The 22,250-nt window shown below is 36.8% G+C and overlaps 1 protein-coding gene and 1 pseudogene across 2 annotated transcripts in view; both read right to left on the reverse strand.

Moving 5' to 3' along the window:
* Tmem131 (transmembrane protein 131) overlaps positions 1-22,250 on the reverse strand; it is a 179,820-nt gene that overhangs the window by 70,823 nt on the left and 86,747 nt on the right. For both annotated transcript variants that reach the window (XM_010638092.2, XM_010638091.2), the window contains exons 5-11: positions 21,835-21,958; positions 14,733-14,849; positions 12,628-12,750; positions 8,415-8,495; positions 6,116-6,266; positions 5,955-6,011; positions 5,001-5,062 (exon numbers count right to left, since the gene is read on the reverse strand). In XM_010638092.2, the coding sequence (XP_010636394.1) occupies positions 5,001-5,062; positions 5,955-6,011; positions 6,116-6,266; positions 8,415-8,495; positions 12,628-12,750; positions 14,733-14,849; positions 21,835-21,958 (715 nt within the window). The remainder of the gene's footprint in view (positions 1-5,000; positions 5,063-5,954; positions 6,012-6,115; positions 6,267-8,414; positions 8,496-12,627; positions 12,751-14,732; positions 14,850-21,834; positions 21,959-22,250) is intronic.
* On the reverse strand, positions 21,317-21,809 carry LOC104872022 (annotated as a pseudogene).

Raw genomic sequence — 22,250 nt, forward strand, 5'->3', positions numbered from 1 at the left:
TTCACAACCCATGGTATAACCCCTGCAGAGGCTGGTAGTCAAAGACAGGTAAGAGAATTGTGGAGAAATATCCAACCTAAGACAGAGCATGAGTATTACATTTCTCATGGCTTGATGAGGGGTAAGGGATTTCTCTGGACATTTCTCACCTAAGACAGGCACAGTCTTTCTGCTGAGCTGGGAAAGTCCCTGCTCTAAATATAATAAAAAGGGGGAGATGTGGGAGCCAGATGTGGGAGCCAGTCATGGCCCACTGGCATTTGACATTTGAAAGATAATAATCAAGGCATTGACACAATGTGTGGTCAGGATGTTCCTAATTAGCATTTGTTAACATTTGTTCCTTTTTAAGGACTGCACGTGTTAAACTTGTTTTTGACCCTGCATGGGAGAAACTCGAAGACAGAGCGAAAGATCTGGTGTTAGCTGTAGGAGTCAGGTGCTTCCTGTTAATGTGCCTTTAAAAGGTGCTGTTTCAGTGAAATAAATCAGACTTCTCTTGGTCTCCACTCAGGCTTGAGTGCTCTTTCCTTTCTTAGTCCTCACTCCCCAACTCGGGCATGTTCATGTTGTGACGGCTGGACTGCCACAATGGTGTTGCACACAAATCTTGATTTTTAAAAATCTTCCTTTAGGGCTAGGGATATACTATGAATTTTAGGTTTAATTTACTTTAAATCTTTTTTTTCTTATTAATTTTATTGGTACATTTTAGGTATACAGTACAGTTACATTCATCACTGGGATCTCATACCTTTACATGACAGGTCTTGGTTCTCATTTTTTCCCTATACCCCTGCCTTCCCTTCACCTCCTCCTCCCCTCACTATTTACAAAAACTTTATTTCCATTTTTTCATTTTCTAATTTTTTTTTTCCTTTTCCCTTATTTCCTTTCCCCTACCCTTCCCACTTCCCCTACACCTTTAGCCCTTTTCTTCCTATTTCACATTGTCAATTATACCATTAGGATCTTATGTACCATTATATTTTTTCACACCAGAGAAACTATTCGGTATTTACACATGTGACTTATTTATTTCACTTAATAATATAACCTCAATATCCATCCATTTTCCTATGAATGACTCTAATTTCTCATTCTTTATGGCTGAGTAGTATTCCATTTTATAGAAAAACCACATCTTCTTTATCCAGTCTCCAACTGATGGGCATTTGTCTGTTTCCAAGTTTTAGCTGTTACAAACTGTGCCACTATAAATATGGGTGTGCATATATCACTGTAGTATGATTCTTTTAATTCTTTGGGACAAATACCCAGAAGAGGGATGGCTGGGTCAAATGGAACCTCTAGTCCCAGCTCTTTGAGGTATCTCCATAGTGATTTCCATAGTGGTTGCACCAGTCTACACTCCCACCAACAATGGAGAAGGGTTCCTTTCTCCCCACAACCCCCACCAACATTTGTTATTGGTTGATTTTTTTTTTTGATAGCAGCCATTCTTTGTGGGGTGAGGTGGAATCTCAGTATTGTTTTCATCTGCATCTCTCGAATGACAAGTGATGTGGAACATTTTTCATATATTGATGCTTTTACTTCTTTGTCTGAGAAATGTTTGTTCATTTTCAGATGCCCATTTTTTGAATCAGGTCTTTAAATTTGGGGGGCCTGATTTTGAGTTCTTTATATGTTCTACATAATAGTCCTTTGTCTGAGGAGCAGCTGGTAAAAATTTTTTCCCACATTGTAGGTTAACTCTTAGTTCTGTTGATGGGTTCTTTTGCAGTGCAGAAGCTTTTTAATAAGATCAGATCCCAGTTGATTCTTTGTTCTAGTTCCTGTGCTACTGAGGATTTGTTCATAAAGTCTTTTCCCATGTCAGTATCTTCAAGAGTATTGCCTAACTTATCTTCCAGCAAATTTAGTGTCTGTCTCTCTCTCTCTCTTTTTTTTTTTTATATTTAGATCTTTAATCCACTTGGGATTTTAATTTAATGCATGGTGAAAGATAAGGGTCTAGTTTTAATCTTTGGCAGGTTGAAACCCAGTCTTTCCAACACCATTTATTAAAGAGGCTATCTTTCCTCCAGTGAGGATGGTTGGCTCCTTTGTCAAAGATGAGGTAGTTGAGTACATGTGGAGTTGTTTCTGTATCTTCCAATCTATTGCACTGGTCCTCCAGTCTGTTTCTTTGCCAGTACCATGCTGTACTTTGAATCTTAACCTCGGTCTCAAAATCCTCCTGGGATATTTGTTTTATTTTGGGGGGGCTTTATTAACCTGCTTCTGAAGCCTGTCATTTCTTATAGGAAAGAACACTGCTCTTTTCTGTGACAGCCATCAAGCATGCCTGTTAACAGGGGAGAGACAGGTCCAACAAGTCCTCAGCTTCTCCCAGAGAAATTTGCCTAAACTGAACATCAAAGGGCAGGCTCCTGAAGGCACCATAATAACAGAGCAGAGGGTGAAGAAAGAGACTGATTATGTTACCATGATTACAGGCACTGTCAGAGCAGCTCCCTTTTCCTTGCATTGTAGTTGATCCTCAGCTGTTATAGTAAGCCTTTAAGGGCTTGGCATTAAGGTCCCATGGCTCTGAAATTGTCTGGGCTTGGAATTCTTAGTGGCCTTAGTGCCTGGCCTAAGGCTCTCTTAGCATTTTAACTCTTACCTGCCTCCCTTTTTCTTTCTGAGGAGGCCTTCTCATCTGCTTTGGAATCTCAGACTGGGGGGAGGGGCAGCATTATTGAATGGTTTGTTTATAGCAATATCTTATCAATAAGCTTGCTATAATTATCAACCATTGAAATAAAAATCTCATTCTTTGAAGGATGAGAGAGAGAGAGAGAGAGAAAGAGAAAGTGTAAGAGACAGAAGGTGGTGTGGGGGAGGATAGAATGCAGAACAATGCAGTCTAATTTTAAGATAAACTACAAACTGGAGAAAGTTATTTGGTTTCATTACACTAGTCTATCAGAGTAACACTTTTAAGAGAAAGTATATAGAACATATGTGACAATCTAATAGTGACAAAAGCATGAGCCTGAATAAACTGCTCACTTTTCAAGCTAATTTTCCCCACCTGTTGAAAACATGGGGGGTGGGGTGTTTTGGTATTTTCTGAGATCCCACTTATCTATAAAATTGTGTGATTCAATTAATTTTGCCACTTTTTTCAATTTGCCACTTGTATCTTGAAGTCACAATTTGTTAGAAAGATGATCTCATAAAACTTTGAAGTTTGCAGAGGATGTTTACAAACATGGCTCCAAATTCCTTCACCTGCTTTACTGCTATGAAACAGCAACAACAGAACCTTGGCCATTCCCAACGTGTGTAATTCCTGGAAGTGAGGTTCCTCATCAACAATCACACCACTTTTGGGGGACAGGGATGTAGCTCAGCAGCACAGTGCCTGTTGGTAAGTGCGAGGTTCTGAGTTTGATCCCCAGTACCAAAAACAACAATAACAAAAATAATCACACCATTTTTTAAATGGTTTTTGTTCAAATATAATCTCCGTAAATAGGGAAGGCTCAGAAAAGTTTTTAAAAAATGTTTTTCCGCATATGAAACATACTTTAAAATTTTCCATTCCATAGGAAAATTTTATCTTGTTGTTTTTGTCATAATATATACTGAACTAAGCAGTAAACAAATACCCAATTGACACTACTGTTTTATACAAATGGACTGAATTGTTTGCTCATTATCAAAGGGGATAAACCTACATCTGTTAAAATCCATTTCTGAAGGAAATCAAAACAAACAAAGAGCAAAATAAAATACTTAGTTGGTTCACCCCAGCGGCTTAACAAGAAATACAAAATCATCACCTTGTAATAAACGTATTTATACTAACAACCTTTTTTAGTATCAGTCACTGACTATTGCTTACTCAAGGATAATCAAGAAGCGGAAAAATATGGCAAGAGTACCAGGAAAAGGAGTTTGCATATTCCTAAACTTACTGCAGTTCCAGCCTTTTCTCATGCCATTTAGACCAACTAATGCTCAGTAACTCTCAAGGGAGAATCAATAAGCCAGGACCTTTCAAAAGTATTTACAGAAGCACATGAACAAAAGTGGAACATAACTGTTTAGTATTTAACAATTTTACATTTAAGAATTTATAAGTAATTTCACTAAAACATATATCAAAGGGACACTGGTAAAATTAGTAGGTAAATCTGTGATTCTGATGTATAAATTAGCAAGGAAAACCTCCTGGAAACATTCCTCTTAAGATATTTCAGGCAAACTTATTTCAAAATTTATAGCATTCCTGCTTTGTAAATATTTAAGAAAACCATTTCCTTAATATTATGTTATAGACTACAGCAGGAGGGCTTGAATGTAGGGATCCTGTCCAGAAACAGATGAGGAACTTTATTTATAGTCACTTGCATTAATAATATTGTATTTAGAAAGAATGAATTACCCGAAGGAGAATTAAAAAAACAAACAAACTCAGAATTTAGCATTGTCTAGCCCATCCCAAATATTGTATGTATTGGTGAAACAGAAGAAGGTACAAACCCTTCTAAAAATAAATCAGTCTCTAAGCAGTACATTATGTAGATGGTGCTGAAATAAACAGGAAAAACCTTTAGAAGCTCTCTTAAAACTCAGTCTCTACTGTAGTTGGGTCATTCTCTCTCTTTTTTACTTACCCATATCTTAAGTCTAACAATCAAATCCAATGGAATCCTTATAATCTGTTTTTAATTTTTCTCCACATGGCACAGAGATGCTACGATTTATCCAGTTTATGGGCCTCTTGTCTGGTTCAGTTTGAATAGGAACCTGAACGTTGGCTCACACTTGGCAGGGAGAAGACTGTCTACCTTTCCTCTGATTCTTACAACCTGGGTGGTGAGATGTGGACTGGGTTTCTCACATCACACTTAGAACCAAAGAATAGCCCAGTCACTGCAAAACACAATTCTTTGGAGCTAGGGCTTAATTATTTTTTAACTCTGTTGTAAGTTTTAAAACAAAGACCATATAAATTAGGAACAAAATAAGTAAAAACTTACCGTCAATGGTACATCTTTTGTTCCTGAATTTAATAAATGAAGATTTAAAACTTTTGGTAGATCTGTTAAAATGAAGGAGAAAAGTGTTTCTCAAAAAGGTGTGCTTCATAGCAAGTTAGAATATTATTAGATTTCAAATTGAAGCTACTCTAGAATATAAAATATAAATTAATGACAATCACATTAATAAAAAACATTAAACAGGAATGACTATTTATAGGACAGTGTGTACTTCAAGAGCTGCCCTTAAGCAAAGACTAAAAAAAAGAGAACATAATTTAATGAACTCAGACATTACTAATCTTTCACTTCAAAGCATAATATAATACACAATGTGAAATTATCAAACTAAAAGTAAATACAATTTAAAAAAATGTCTTCAATGTTAAACAACTAAATGTTAATTATCCATGCCTCAAGTAAATTACAAGTACAGTAAATTACAAATTACAAGTACAGTACAGTAAGCTTTCTCCTTACTAAAAATCTTCTCGTGTTTTTAATTTTATAATTTAAATTCTTTCTCTGACCATCTGGGATAAAATTTTAACACTGTGTCATTATAATGCAATTTAATAGTTTATATCTACTCAAAAATCCAGAAGTAAATCTCTTGACTTCCTTAACTATAAGAAAAAAATATTCAGCATAACTGAATGGAGAAAGAAGTGGATTAAAGCAGTAGTTCCTACTGAGGAACTACAATGCCTCAGTCTTCCTTTCAGGAGAACTGCATTTTGCCCTGACCTTATTTTCCCATCAGGTAAGCAACACTAACATCCCAGGGGATAGGGTTATACGCCTGTGAACACTGTGATTTCTCTAAGATCAATCACAAACCCAATGAGAAATAATTTTCAAAGCGCAATTACAGAGCACAGTAGAATCACTCAGCACTGAATCCCATTCACAATTTTTTTAAAAGACTTAGCCTTTTTTTTTTTTTTTTTTTACCTTGTGTTCGCAGTGTACCAAAATCTAACATTTCGGTTGAGGAATAAATACCTGGAGCTTGGAAAAAAAGAAAAGTAAACAATTATCTTTCACTTTGCCAGAGTAAGATGTACTCAAAATGAACCAAACCAAACTTGCAGTGCCTTCCATTTCCCACTAACCTGTTGTAACTTCAACTTCAACAGGAAGAATGATAAACTCTGTGCTGTCTGATGCATTCGTTTTTATTCTTATGAAGGCTGTGTGATTATCTGCTTCTCTGGATGAAAAACTGGCTCTCATTACTCCTTTAGTCTCATAAGGAGGAATTTCCTGAGAAGCGAACAGACCATAATGTAGCACAGGATTTGTAATGTCACAAAACTATCTTATTTTATTGACTTAAATGACATCAACTGAAAGACAGATTATTTTACCTACCTATTAAGAAATACAGTGCCAATTAAATATGTTCTATAGATTATAATACATGCTCCAATTCTGGAGAACATTAAAATGTGAAAAGATTTGCTTCTTTTAGAACTGATGGAATATAGGATCTAAAGCAAGCAAAGTAAAAGTCAAATGATTTGAAAATAAAGTGGGCATGGTGGTGCACACCTGTAAACCCAACACTTGGAAGACTGAGGCAGGAAGAGAGTTGAAAGTTCAAGGCCAGCTACCTAGTGAGTTCAAAACTACCCTGGACTATATAGCAGGGCCTTGTCTCCAAAAAATAAGAATAGTTAAAAAAAAAAATCACTAAAAGGCAGAACCAACCTATAAAACCAGTAATTTTCTTGATGCTTAAGTAAATATGGGAATTTAGTCCTGAAATTCTCTACCTGACAAGAAATGTCACCATTAGAGGTGCACAGGAATTTCTGTAAATGATAACCAGACTCAGCTTTCCTTTCATTTAAAGCCTAACAAAACATAACAAAGCTTCCCAAGCAAATCTAGTATACCAACTGCTTTTATCAATACTCATAGTATTAAAAAAAGTATCAATTTTTGGTCTGGTAATGAGAATAGTCATACAGTATTAGAAGGAAGACCCATTAAAAATTTTAAAAAGGAGGTATGTGTGCACTGCTTTCCTTTTTTTTTTTTTTGGTACTGGGGATCGAACTCAGGTCCTTGTACTTGCAAGGCAGGCGGTGGAACCACTGAACTAAATCTCCGGCTCTCACTGCTTTCCTATTTTTCAGAACAATCTGGCTTCCTGCAAACCACAGGAAATTCTCTGCATGCATCTTTAGTACTGAGTTACACCCCAACCCTTTTTATTTTTATTTATTTTTTGTTCGTTTTTTGCAGTACCGGGGATCGAACTCAGAACCTCATGCTTGTGAGGCAGGCACAGCACCAGTGAGCTAAATACCCATCTATTTTTTAAGTTGAGACTGGCCTTGAACTTACTATGTAGCTTAGGCAGGTCTTGAACTCATGGTGGTCCTCTTGCCTCAGCCTCTCAAGTGATGGGATCATAGGCCTACCCCATCACGCCCAGCTAGCCCTTTTTCTTCTGAGACAGGGTCTCGCTAAGTCAGTGCTGTGTTGCTGGCTTGAATTTGTGACCTTCCCACCCTAGCTACAAATTTGTTTCTAAATGTTCAAGGTATCATCTCCCAAATGTCACCTCTGCATTCCTTCTCTGGTACAGATTTGTCAGAAGACAATCAAGAGGGTGTGTGTGTGTGTGTGTGTGTGTGTGTGTGTGTAAAACACAGCAATTATAAAGATATTTTGATCTTCAGAACTTATCTAGAAAATAAGCCAGTGTGCCTAGTTATAGACAAGGAGTAGGGTCACTGGCCACAGCTGGCTTTCCCTTTTGGATTTGTGTGTAGTAGAGGACGATAACAAGAAGTGTCATAAGGCAGGAGCCTTTAACAAGGTAGTTCTTGCATATTATTTCATTTGGTTAATATTTGCTAGTATTCTCCAAGAAAGTGATTCTCAAAGTATTGAAAAGATTGTTACTGAATATTCAACAATATTGAACATAGGTGTAGAACACCTAAGAATTTAAGGGTTTGAGTTAAGGGTTTGAAAGATTATCTACAAATTTGCAAAGGTAAATCTCTGTCAACAGTGAGTCTGAAAGTTAAATTCTCTACCTTCAAAATATGAGCCCTTTCCACATTTATTTTTAAATCTTGGTACATCATACATGACCAGATTCAGAAGCAACTTTCCCAATATAATTCTGAGAAAACAGCTGAACACTGCTTCCTGTTTATACAGTGGGCTAAAGTGCCCACCAATTTTGTCCATGCTCTAAGAATTATGACTTTATTTTTCTCTCACTCTCTCTTCTATTTTAAAATATATTTGGTGTACCTTTAGCATTAAGACATTACTTAAAGAAAAGTTACCCGTACTTTTTCAAGCAAAAAGGAGTTAAATATTTTCTATTGTATTTAAGAAAATGATTGGTTCCCTGTGAGCACACAAGAGAAAACTATTTCCACTCACCCACAGTTTCCTGGTCCCTCCTTGTTGGCCTGTTGGGAGTTCCAGGTGGAGGTCTCCTCCACTGGAGTACATCTCTACAACCTAGGATGGAAGAGCACAGGAGAGTTAGGCTCCAAATCACACTCTCACTGCAAGGGACTTGCTGTAACACAGGAATAAGTTTGGCATGCTAATTTTCAGAAAAATTAAAACCTTTATAGAATAAATGTAGGATAAGTATATCATCACTAAGTTCAGTGTCTCATATGTGTAAGCAAGGATGGTGGTATCTTGGATCATGATCTTTAATTTGTTCTATGATTTTGGAAAAGACAGCCATGTTTGTGCTTGTGGGAAAGATGGCCACAGTCATGTTTGTCACCCGATACAAAGTTTGCAAACAAAAACAAAATTCTGCCAAATGTGTCTATTTGTGAACCACACTGTTTGCAAACAAAAGTGCTTGTGAACTGAGGTGCCATTGTATTTTTAATTGAAACAAGGCAGCTTTGAAAATTAAAGTTAGAAACAGCGTACTTGTTTTAGAGACTAGATTTTAGTGAGCAATAGGATACTTTTTCTTTTTTCCTAAAAATAATGTATGGAAATTATCAGGTTTTAGAAATATAAATTTTGTATTTTTTAATAGTAATACAAGTGATTCTTTATTTATTTTTTGCTTTTTGAGGCAGGGTCTCATTTTGTAGTTCAAGCTGGTCCTGAACTCACTATGTAGTGCAGCTTGACCTCAAACTCTTGGCATTCTTCCTGCCTCAGCCTCCTGAGTGCTGGGATTACAGGCATGTGCCACCACACCTGGCAGGTGCTTGTTTACTTATGCATATATGCAACAAGGTGTAGCAGGCTGATCTAATAATTACAACTGTGAAATAATAGAGATAAATATTACTCCCAATTACTCTGTTCTGATTGTATACACATTGTATACATGTTTTGAAATATTATACTGTGTCTCATAAATATGTATAATTACTATGTGTCAACTAAAGTAAAACACAAAACATAAAGGTACCTGGTTTCTACTGGTAGCAAAATCACAGGTACTAAGAGCTCCATGCCTATAGGCACTTAAGATTTTTATAAACTGGCTTTACTGAGGTATCACTGCTGTATGATGAGTAACACATATTTAAAATGTACAAAATCAGGAATTCTGACACAGGTATGTAGGTATGAAGTCACTATTAAGATACTATATACACCTGCTATCGCCAAAGTTTCCCTAGGGCTTTTGTAATCCACTCCTTCATCCCTTAGCAATAGGCAACCAGTGATTCTGCTGTCACTGCAGATGAGGTTGAGTTTTCTTTCTTCCCTTTTTGTTTGTTTGTTTATTTTTTGAGACAGGGTTTCACTATGTGTAGCTTGGGCTGGCCTTGACCTCTCAAGTGATCCTCCTGCCTCAGCCTTCTTAGTGTTGGGATCACAGGCATGTGCCATCATGCCTGTTGAGGCTGAGTTTTCTAAAGTTTTACATGGGGTCAGGGGTTTAGCTCAGTGATGCTGGCACCTGCCTCTCAAGCACAAGGTCCTGAGTTGGATTCCTGATAAAAAAAAATCAAACAAAAAAGGAGACATCGCTGAAGTTTTACATGAAGGGAATAAACAGTAGGCACTCTTTTGTCTGGCTTAATTAATTCAATACAATTGTTTTGAGATCCATCAGGTTGTTATATGGTTTAAATATGTATTAAAATTTGCCGGGTGTGGTGGTGCATGCCAGCAGTCAGGAGGCAGGAGGATCGCTGTGAGTTCGAGACCAGCCTGAGCTACATAGTTCTAGGTCAGTCTCAACTACATAGTGAGACCCTGTCTCAAAAAGCAAAAATAAAAACAAAAAAAGAATTAAAATTCATTTCTTAGGCTGGGGATTTAGCTCAGTGATTACAATGCCTGCCTCTCAAGCACAAGTTTGATCCATACCACCAAAAAACAAAAAAAAAAAACAAGACACTTGAAGGGAAATCTGCCTAGGATGCTGCTGCTGCTTCTTTAAGCAATTTATTTAAAGACAGATTTCTCTGCACGTAACAGCTATGTACAAAAAGTTATAAAATTATCCTCTGTTTTACAATGATCAATGAAAAACACTAAAATTCTCCAAATGAACAAGCTGTGTAAAGATTTTTATGTTGTTTTTGTTAAGACCGTGAGAGCAAAACAACTTACTGGAAATATAGCGGTTAAGTGTTGAATGAGAATGCTACTAATGCAGAAAAAATATTTTCACAGAACCATCTTGCCTCCATTTGACATCAATTAAAACATCATTGGCCATTTAGTTCAAAAAAGAAATATGCTTGTGTACCTACAGCAGTTATTCTGTGTACTATAAAAGAAGGGGGAAGGGAAAATCAAAGAATAGAGAAAATTGTACTATAGTGGTCAGGATGAGTTGGAAACAAATTGCAGTTTTCTAATTGAGAACATATGCCTGATCTGTAAGAACAGAGTTCTAGAAAACAGCAGCAGGCTACCCTCTTAAGAGTCTGTAGCCCTCTTCCTGTCTGCAGCTGTGTCTCCATTCCAGCTGAGCTGGTGTGCCCATTTCATTGAATGGCTGCCTGTCCTGTCAAAATCTGGTTTGCATCACTGACAAATCTGGGCATTCACAATAGGCTTTCATTAGTTTACTAGGTGGTGTGTGACTTCCCCTTAAACTGCACCACAGAACCATCTGGTCTCAACCCTTTCAATTTAAAATGATCACTGTTCTTAGTCTTAAAGTCCTTCCTTGGACTTTTCATTAGCTATCTTGAGGGCTGGTGTCTCCTCAGCTGCCTCTTCACAAAAGAGGAAGAAGCCTGGTGCCAAATGAGTACACAGACAACCTGAGAGGGGGCAGTGAGTGACCCATGGTGGTGTTTTATGCATTCACATATTGATGGATGACACAGTTGTTTACTGCGATAAAGCTGCTATGGGCACAGAATATAGGTCTTGGTCTAGGCGTGGTGATGCACGCCTATAATCCCAGCACTTGGGAGGCTGAGGCAGGAGGATCACTGTGAGTTCGAGACCAGCCTGAGCTACATAGTGAGTTCCAGGTCAGACTCAACTACATAGTGAGACCCTGTCTCAAAAAAAAACCAAAAAAACAAAACCAAAAAAAATATATTTAGGTCTTGATGTGGATATCTGATTTCCTTTCTTTTGGGCAACTATCATTTTGCCTAAATCTCTCACTATTCAAATTTTGAAAATCTTCCCTTTTGTTCCTCCTCATTTTCTTTTTCATTGTCTATAAACATTAATACCAAGGGATTTTAGGAGTACAAAAGCCATTTTTCAAGGCCAAAACCTTGTATCTAACTATGCAATGCACTACATCTTTCCTCTACCTTCTACCTTCAATCTATTGTTAGGACCTGCAATGTAGTCCTAAAGAATTCTGGGGCCCTAGGGGTTGATACAGCATGAACATTCTGGAAAGTATTTGCATGTTCTTCTAGTAGACAACACAACTAGAAGCGACAGTGGCTACACACATTAGACAGATGGACACCACTGAGATTCCGAATGGGGATTTTCAGACATCCCTGAAGTAGAGACACTCACCACTCCCACAGCAGACAGAGAACTAGTGAAGAGAGATTTCAAAAGGCTAGCTAAGACAAGGAGTTAGATTTTATAATTTGCTTTGAATCACAACTGTCACCATTTCCCTGGATTCTAATATCCAGGCTACTATCACCAAAAGATTTATTACTACCAGAAATAAACATAATCTATTTAGAAAAAATTTACAGAAAGAGCCCAGAAAAACAAGAAAAAAGAAAACCCATATTGTTGAAATCTTAAACGCAGAGCTCCCTAAATTAAGACGCTTAAAATCACTTAAAAAGCCGGGCGTGGAGACGCACACCTGTGATCCCAGCACTCGGGAGGCTGAGGCGGGAGGAGCGCTGTGAGTTCGAGACCAGCCTGGGCTACATAGTGAATTCCAGGTCAGTCTCAACTACATAGTGAGACCCTGTCTCGAAAAACCAAATAAATAAATAAATAAATAATCAGTCACTTAAAAATGGTTCAAAAAATTCCAAATCTAGAGTGTTGTACTCCAAAATTCAAAATGCAACAAAGTATTTTAAAAGTAATACCTCCCACTCCATTATGTTAAACTATCTTGGAAATTTTCACAAACTGAAATTTCATGCTAAGCACTAATTCCTACCAAAGGGAGGCTTAATCAAAATTACTCTCATAAACTCACCTGCAAAGGCTCGCTGTGAGGGTTGTGGATGTTTATTATAGGTGAGAAACTGCTATTCACAGGGACTCTGGCCCCAAGGAATGGCCTCAATCGGTATGGATTTGGAACTCCCACACCAAATACCTGATTCAAAAAAGAAAAAGAAAAAGCCATTTGAGTTGTTTTTATAATTACCGTTTTTATACTTATAACTCTGCTGATCTACAGAATCCAGTGAATCTAATTTAGATATAAAACATTAACAATCTCATTAAAAAAATCTTGATTTGGATACATATTTAACTTACTCCATATATGTAGATTTGGAATGATTTCTGTAACATGCTAGAAATTGGAATGACAGAAGTCATGAAATTGTGGAGCACATGAAAATAAAATAGGGAGTCAAAAGATCTTCCTACTCCAAATATCAGAAGATAGAACCATGGCTCAGGCAATCTTCAGATATCAAGCTGAGCCCCAAATTATTCCCACACCAAAGGTCCTAGGTTGACTAAACAGGGTGAGCCAGTTATTCAAATGACAAGTATTTATGGAATATATATGATGTGTTAAGACAAACATGCAGCAGTGAACAATCTAATATTGAGCAAGATAGATAATATGCCTAACCTTATGAAAGTTATATTCTAGTACTGAAGTCAGACTAGAGGCCAATAAAAAGCTTTTAACAAAAAATCCCTCTGGCTAGAGTGAATCACAGATTGTGGAAGAGGCTGGGGAGAGTGGAAGGTAGCTAGACAGTATAATGCAGTGAGAGATGATACTGCTTGCAACAGAGCAATGGTATCTTTGAACAAAGCCTTTTTGGGGAGGGTGTGTGCTTGAGACTTGAGATGTATTTAGGAGGAAGACTGGAAGAAAGACTAGATGTGAAGAGGGAAAGACAGAAGACAGCTGGCCAGTGGGGCTCACCTTGAGAACAACATGATCATAACCTTCAGGTGCAAATCTGGCTGTGACCACCTGGGTCAGCTGGGGGATGCTTTCATAGGGCCAGGACCTTCATTCTTAAGGTATTCTTTTCATTTAGCTGACAAGTATGTGTGTGTGGTTTTTTTTTTTTTTTTTTTTTTGGGGGGGGGTACCAGGGATTGAACTCAGGTCCTTGCCCTTGCGAGGCAGTCACCAGAACCACTGAGCTAAATCCCCGGCCCTGACAAGTATGTGTTAAATGCCTGTCATCTATACAGCACTTCAAAATTACTCAGCCAAGCATCAAAAGTTTACTGAAGCCTGCTAAACAATCTTTAAAAGCTTAATTCACCTTAAAGAGGAGAATAGGGTCTCTTACTAAAATGAGATATTTACTGATATATTTTCAAAAAGGAAAGGTTCAAAAAAAAGCATAAGGACTGTGAAGTATTAACTAAATGAGGATTCAAACACTTGTGTTCCATGGGAGCACAGCACAGTGGTTAAGATTAGAGCTAGCAGTAGATAGAAAGACATGGGTTTGAGTCCCTAATGAACAATGCTAGTAGCAGAATTTGGGCAATTATTTAACCTTTCTAAAATTCAACTTCCTTATCTAAAAAAATAAGAATAACAATCTATAACATAGGCAACATGTATAGTACAGTGCCAAACAAATATAAGCAGTTATTCTTTATAGTGTTGATAACTTCGATACATAAAAATCCTGATTCACACACAGAATGGCTGATATACAAAAAGGTTAGTTTACTATGAGTCTTATAAACATTGATTTTCTTTAATAATACAAAGATTCTACATTTAAAATTTATTAAAAACAATATATTTTCTAAAGAAAAGCAGGCAAATACGTTTTAACTTTAAAACTATTATCAAGTATGCCTCATCAGTGTGTAAAAATTAAAAAATTTAAATTTTTTTGATATTCTTTTGCCAACCAACCTTACATTACATTAGCACTTCAGCTAGAGCTTTAAGATCATTTGTAAGCAATGAGGAGAGTAGGGATGTTCATTGTAAGGAGAAAAGTGCTCTAAGCTTAAACCCTTACATTTTCTATTAATCCCATTTCTAAAATGAGTTCTTAAAAGGAGGTCATAAAAGTTGATGATAATAATGATGTTGACTATAATTTATAAAATAAGTAAAAGTTTTAATCTGATTCTTACCTGGTAAGTAAATACCCCATGATTAGATGTATTAATAAATAAAGTATTTTCTACATTTCCTACTACTCTTGCAAGAAAAACTACATCAAATGATGTATTTCCCCCTGGAAGAATTTTCTGAAAAAGAAAAGCAATAAAGTTAAATTAGTAACAACAACAACAACAAAAAAAATCAGGTCACGCTGACCAAAATTAGATAGTTCAAGATCTCTATAAAATAAGTATCTCAGAATCATTTCCAAAAGCTAGCATGTTTTTCCTAGCTTAAGATTTTTTTTTTTGGTACCGGGGATTGAACTCGGGTCCTTGCACTTGCAAGGCAGGCCACCGAACTGCTGAGCTAAATCCCTGGCCCTCCTAGCTTAAGATTTAAGTTAGGCAATTATGTAAAGGAAAATAATGAAAAACGTGTTGTTATACTAAATATGTCCAATAACTTATCTCTGTCCACTACCAAAGCCCTGCACAACAGACAGTCCCCTGGACTTCTTCATGCAACAATCACTAGGCTACAAGGGAGAACCTAATTACAGGCAGTTCATGATCACCCAATCAAGCAGGTGCTGGGCTGAAGCTGGACTTTTCACATAAATGTACCACTGTGCTACTGAGCAGCAGCTTGTATCATTCTAAAGAAAAATGGACTCGACCCCCCCACCTCTGCCATACGTCCATACAAGGCATAAAATGCCTCAGAACTCACTCCTATTATCTTGTGCAGAACGAGAATGCAACTGTAGTCAGTGAAATAAAATTTTATTACAAACAAAACAATAGGGGCTGCTCATGAAGTCTGAGACTGGGACTGTAGTTCTGCCTGAAGTGAAGACTTACAACACATTTAATATGGAGAGTTGTGAACTTCTCTCATTCTGCCTCTGTGGCTAGAAGCCTACTTGCTATCCAAGGTATAGTACAGTTTGAAGTACATGGCACTGAGACTTTGTCTTCACTTTATGATGAAGGCTGAAAAGTGTTTCTCCAGCATTATCGGCAACAAGAAGCAGAGAAACTGACAAAAACCCCATTGGAGAGTTGTGAACTTCTCTCATTCTGCCTCTGTGGCTAGAAGCCTACTTGCTATCCAAGGTATAGTACAGTTTGAAGTACATGGCACTGAGACTTTGTCTTCACTTTATGATGAAGAAGGCTGAAAAGTGTTTCTCCACCATTATCGGCAACAAGAAGCAGAGAAACTGACAAAAACCCCAACTTTTCTTGAACTCATTACAGAGATTGGGTATCAACTACCCAAACACAAGGAAGACAAACACCTCCTGGCTCAGCCATGGCAGAGAATAGAGGATAAAAATAATCCAGTTGCATTTTCATACAGTGCTAAAGGCTGAGTGGACTTGCAGAAGACTACAGAACCCCCTGAAAATGCATATGCAAACTGGAATTCATGCCTGGGCCAGCAATTAATAACAGACATATCCGGTGATTCTCCAAATAGTCTGGAATTAAACAGCACACTTCTGAATAACCTACTGGTCATATAAGTAGCCACAAGAGAAATTATAAAATATTCTGAATTGATTTTAAATGAAAATACAACATATCAGAATTTTTGGGGAGCAGTTAAAACAATACCTAAAAGGAAATATGTAGCATTACAATGCTTATTTTGAACAAATTGCTTGGTGTGTCTGCTGTGAGAAGTTAGAAAAATAAATTAAATCCAAGACTAATAAAAAGAGGCAAAAATTAATGAAATGGAAAACAACAAAAAAGAAGTCAACGAGACCAATGCTGGTGCTTCGAAAAGTTCCACAAAACTGACAAAAGCCCTATACGGAATGAATGAATAAAAGGAGAGAGGATAAAAACATAAGAAACAAAAATATGGATATCATTATACTACAGGCTTTACCCAATAAAAATGTGCAAAACAAAACAAAAAGAGGTGCCAAAAGAACATTACAGTCAGAACTAAACTCATCAATTTAATAACTAGAGGAAATGGACACATTCTGATAACCTACTAAATCTGACAGTTCACTCAAAATAAAACAGGTAACCAAAGTAGTCCTACACTTGATTCTCCTGCTCCTTCTCTACTTTTGACAAAGTGACCTTTTAAAAACGTAAGTTACCACTTCATTCCTTTACTCAAAACCCTCTGATGTCTTTTCGTTTAAATCAGGAGAAAACCCAAGTCCTTACCACAGTGCCGCTCTTTGCTCACTCTAGCCTGGCACACTGTTTCTTTGCACACCAGGCCTGCTCACACACCAGAGTCTGTTGCCTGCCAATCCTTCTCTTCTGGAAAGCTTTTCTTCCATGTGCTTGGCTTTCTTCTACACAGTCCTACCTCATGCCCTTGTTTAAACATCACCTTCTGTAAGAAACCTACTTTACTCTAATCATCCTATTTAAAAATGGATCATCCTGATCTTAGTCCTATCTTAATATTTTTATTTTTCTCAGCTTTTATCATCTTCTAAAATATTAGACAATTTTTTTATTATTCTTTGGCTTCCCTCTGCTGATGTCACCCAAACCCCACAGAGGTACACACTGTGAGTAAAGGTTCTCCATTGTTTAGGGATCAACCCAAAGAGCCTGGTACTTAGCAGGTACTCAACAAATATTTGTAAAATGAATTAATTTATTTTTATAGAGATGGAGAAGCTTAAGTTATATTTTCTTATATGTTTTAAGTTGCATAAGCAAGCAAGTGCTCATTTTATTTATCAATACAGTGCAAAGATGAAAAATAAGTGGTATCTCAATTCACAAACTTAATTTTTTTCCCATGATTCTAGTTAATACCCTCCTCATGCCCCTCCATTCTCACCCTTCTCAGGTTACCCAGTTAAGCTGGTACATCCACTGATAACTTGATCTGGCTCTTATTAATGTAACCAAATACTCAAGATTTTTGCTTTCAATAAAAGTGAAATTATATTCTGCACTACAATGGGCTTTCCTTACAGATCAACACATCATATATATTATTCCAGATCAACAGATACAGATCTATTTTATTCTTTTTTTTTTTTGTTTGTTTTTTTTGAGACAGGTCTCATTATGTAGTTGAGACTGACCTGGAACTCACTAGGTAGCCCAGGCTGGTCTCGAACTCACAGCGATCCTCCTGCCTCAGCCTCCTGAGTGCTGGGATTATAGGTGTGAGCCACCACGCCCTGCTATTTCATTCTTTTAAATCTGCACAATATCCTAGTCTTGGACTGTATCACATTTGTTTCAATTCTCAGTTACACACATGAATATCAGTGTTTAACTAAAATAGAATAAATAATGTCTAGGCTTTTAAAAGTAATTAAAATAGGTTAAAATATCTTTAGTCATGGGGGGAGTTTTTCTAATCTTCAGTTCTGAAAATTTAATCAGAGTTCTGGTCAATTAAGAAAAAATTTCTAGCTTTCATGTATAAAACATCCCACTTTCACAATTTAAACAAGAAAACCTGTTAAAAATATTAAAAATCTGTACTCTATGATAGATAACATATACTGGTCATTATGGTCAATATACAATCTAGTCATAAAAGATGAACAGTCCATACTGTCTTTCATGTATAGATATCTATATATCTATATCCAGAGATAATATAGATATATATATATATCTGACTCTCCCTGAGAACTCAGAAGTGTACCTGGGCTTGCGTTCCACAGGCTGGAGCCAAGTGGGGCTGATCACAGGCCCCTCTGCTCCTCTCCTTTGGATTCTTAGCCCTGCAAGAATCCCTGTTTGGAAGTCTTGGTTCCCTCTGTACTGTGACAGCAGTTTAAAAAAAAAAAAAAAAAAAAAAGTGAAAACCTTTGCCTTTAACCCAGGTTAAGTTTAGAGTATTGAGAAACAATGAAATATCCCTTTAATTAGCAAAGTGAGTTAAAAGTTAAAAAATAAAATATGTAGTGCAGGTGAGCTATTTTGAACTGTCTCAAGTTTTACCTGATCTCTAACCCAACAGTCTCTGGAAATGGGCAGTGACTGAAAGATGGGCAGTCCCATTTACACAGAAGAGCATCTGTCACACATATGCCACTCACTGTAGTGAAATCGATACAAGTCACTGGGGAGACCTTGACCGTGGCTCTAGTAAGTAAATGTAGGACTGGGGCAAGTGGGTGGGGGGGCTGGGGGTGCTGGGGGAATAGGTGGGCACAGGAATGTAGTTTAGTATACACAGGTCTCTTTCATCGCTAGAATATCTATTGAGACCATTAGCACACGTGTAAAAATATATTTTAGGAAACAAATAACATAAAGGAAATTTAAGAAATATTTTAGAGAAGAAAGATTTTTCCATAAGTACCTAAAAAAATTAAATATTTATTACCAAAAATAGCACACTGGGCTGGGGATTTAGCTCAGTGGTTCCACCTCCTGCCTTGCAAAAGCAAGGTCTCAAATTTAATCCCCAGTACCAAACCAAAACAAAAAACCAAAACCAAACCAAACCAAAACAAAAAAACACACTGACGTACTAATCCTTTTTTTTTTTTTAACTGAGACAGGGTCTCACTATATAGTTCAGACTGCCCTGGAGCTCACTGTGTAGCCCAGGCTGGTCTCAAACTCACAGTGATCCTCCTGCCTCAGCCTTCCGAGTGCTAGAATTACAGGCGTGCGCCACCAAGCCCGGCTATTAATCCTTTCTTCATAAAATTCTCTTAAATGAAGAAAAAGCAAAATTATGTCAATTTTTTTTTTTACCTCAGAAGTTGCTACTTAACATCAATACGAAATAGGAACTTAGAAAAAAATGTAAAAATCTAGGCAAATGATATAAAATTAATACAGTAATTAATATGTTGTATGCTTTAAAAGGTTCTTTCTGGCCGGGTGTGGTGTCTCACACACACAAAAAAAAGTTCTTTCTGTGTTCTTTAGGCACATTCCTTTAAAAGATTCAGTAAAAACCATAGAAAGATGAAATCAGGTTTCATTAATTTACTTCTTGTTGGTTTTTTGTTAATTATTTTGGAAACTTAAAACATTAAGGTTTAATGCATTCTTTCAATTTCAAAATTTACTTAAGATCCAATATTTTTGTGGTTAGAAAAAATTTCTTCTTTTTCATAATAAGTTCCCAACTACCTACAAAAGTTACAAGTAAAATCTTAGAAGATGCTTTTGGAAGGCAGACCCCTGAACTAGTCTTACTTCCTGGTTAAATTTCTGAGACTGTGACTTGGATGAGACACTATAGTAACCACAGTAACAGAGATTTTACAGGTGTAATTCAGGTTAGGAGTCCACTGGCTTTAAGTTAATCAAAAGAGAGACCATAGGCTGGTCATGTAACAAGGTAGAATACTTGCCTAGCATGTGCAAGGCCCTGGATTCAATAAATAGTATTACAAAAAACAAACAAACACAGAAAGGGAGACCATCCAGGGGGTCCTGATACATGCCATGATCCATTAAAAGCACAGTTTGGTCTACAGGTGGCAGAAGTGTAAAGGACAGATGGCTGCTGGTCTGGAGATGGAGCAACCCCAAGAGGAGCTCAGAGTGGTCAGGGTTGACAGCCAGCAATGAAATGGGAGCTTCAGCTCTGCAACCATAAGGAACTTTATTTTGTCAACAACTTGAATGAGTTTGGACAAGGATGCAGACTCTATGTCATCTGAATTTCACCCTATGATACACTGAGCAAACAAACTGCTGGGTTTACAACTCACTGACTCTGTGCTACTAAAGCCAGTGTTGTCACCAGGTTTGTGGTGATTCATTATGCAGCAACAGAAAACTAATACATTGATGATGAGTTTGCTAATAATTAGAATGTCAGAATGCTGAGCTGTGTTTCAGGGTATTTAAGATCCCTATTACACATTTGTTAAGGTGTTTCATGTTGAGAAGAATAATGTGTATTTAAGAGAAGTAATAATTCTAACGAAATGGGGCAAACTGAAATCTAGAAAATGTAAATATTCAAACTAGATTCTAATTATAGCAATAAAGTTTTTCACCAATAAAAATGTAAAATTTCAGGGCCAGAGATTTAGCTCAGTGGCATTGCACCTGCCTTGCAAGTGCAAGATCCTGAGTTCCATCCCTGGTACCAAAAAAAAAAAAAAGTAAAATTTCAATGTCAAACTTCTGAAGAAATTATTTTTTTCTTTAGAAATCCAGTTACCTTTGAGTTTATTTAAACTAAGAGGAAACAGTAACAATGTTTTCATGCAACACATACTTGGTTCTTTAAATAACAATTGTGACAAACAGCAGAAAGAATTAAGGATTGCTGTACTTGAGATCCATGCAAAACATCAACATCTTGGTTTGTACATAATTAAATAAATACCTCACTTTCAAAATACTGTAATAGCCAGTACAGAGGCATGCCTAGGTGGGCATAGGAATGCAGTTTAGAAAAGAGAAAAAAAAATCACACTGGCACTATACAATTTCTTTAAAATCACTGAGCAAGAAAGTCAACACTGTACTTACATACTGATTTTACACAACTTCTATACAGTACCTCGACTTAAATCTGAGAGTAAAAGTTAAGACTCTCCTCCCCTATTTTTGGTAAACAGCTGTATGGTAAATTTAGATGACTTTTTCCCTGGATTTTACCTGTGAGTGGCTTGTTTAGTATTTTATTTAAAAGAGGGCAGGTTTGGCACTTTTATACAATGTCACCAATGTTAATATTTTTTGGGATCTCAGGAAGATTCATATTCTTTACAGCTGATACAGCATGGGCTGGAGCTCCTGCTAAGTCAGCCTCAGATCTCTCCGGCTTATTTTGTGCATCAATTTGTGTAACAATTTCATTCATGCTGGTCTCCAATACCATCCCTCCATCATCATTTCCACAAGAATATCGTGAACCTTGTCTACATGGAAAATTAAGTCCAGTTCACAGACATTTCCAAAATATTTGTCTAATGTTTCCATGAACACTTGAATTAAATTTAAAATGCCAAGTTCACTTTCTGAAGAATCCACACAGAGGACAAAATATAATGTTGCATAATGTCTATAAATCAGTTTGTTGTCAGATCCTCCAATTAATAATCTTCCTTCTAGGAAATTACAAACATTTTCATCTCTCTTAGATACCAAATGGAAAGTCTCCCTGAAGAAGAAATTAATTTTTAACAGAGGCACTTACCCTATTTTGAAAGAATGATGCATGAAAATGTGATGTAGTAGCAGATATTGATACTAAAGTAATAGTTTCTTCAGAACTAGGATTATGCAAGTAGACTTTTTCCATTTTTGGCATTCCAACTGGCCTGTAAGAACAAAAAGAAAACTGTCACAAATACTTCAAAGATAGTTCTACCTCTTAAGATAATTACTAGTTGTTAAAAAAAAAAAAATTAAGGCTAGGGATGTAGTTCAGTTTGCCTACCATGAAGACTTGTGTCTGCTCCCATCACCACAAACTCATCAAAGTCAATGGAAGTTCATATTTGCATATATTAAAAGATTTGCCAGGGATTTAGCTCAGTGGTGTTGCCACCTGCCTCACAAGTGCAAGGGCCCTGAGTTCAATCCCAGGTACCAAAAAAAAAAAAAAAAAAA

This window comes from Fukomys damarensis, unplaced genomic scaffold, assembly GCF_012274545.1.
Source record: "Fukomys damarensis isolate Sample0158 unplaced genomic scaffold, DMR_v1.0_HiC HiC_scaffold_9, whole genome shotgun sequence".
NCBI classification, from domain to species: domain Eukaryota; kingdom Metazoa; phylum Chordata; class Mammalia; order Rodentia; family Bathyergidae; genus Fukomys; species Fukomys damarensis.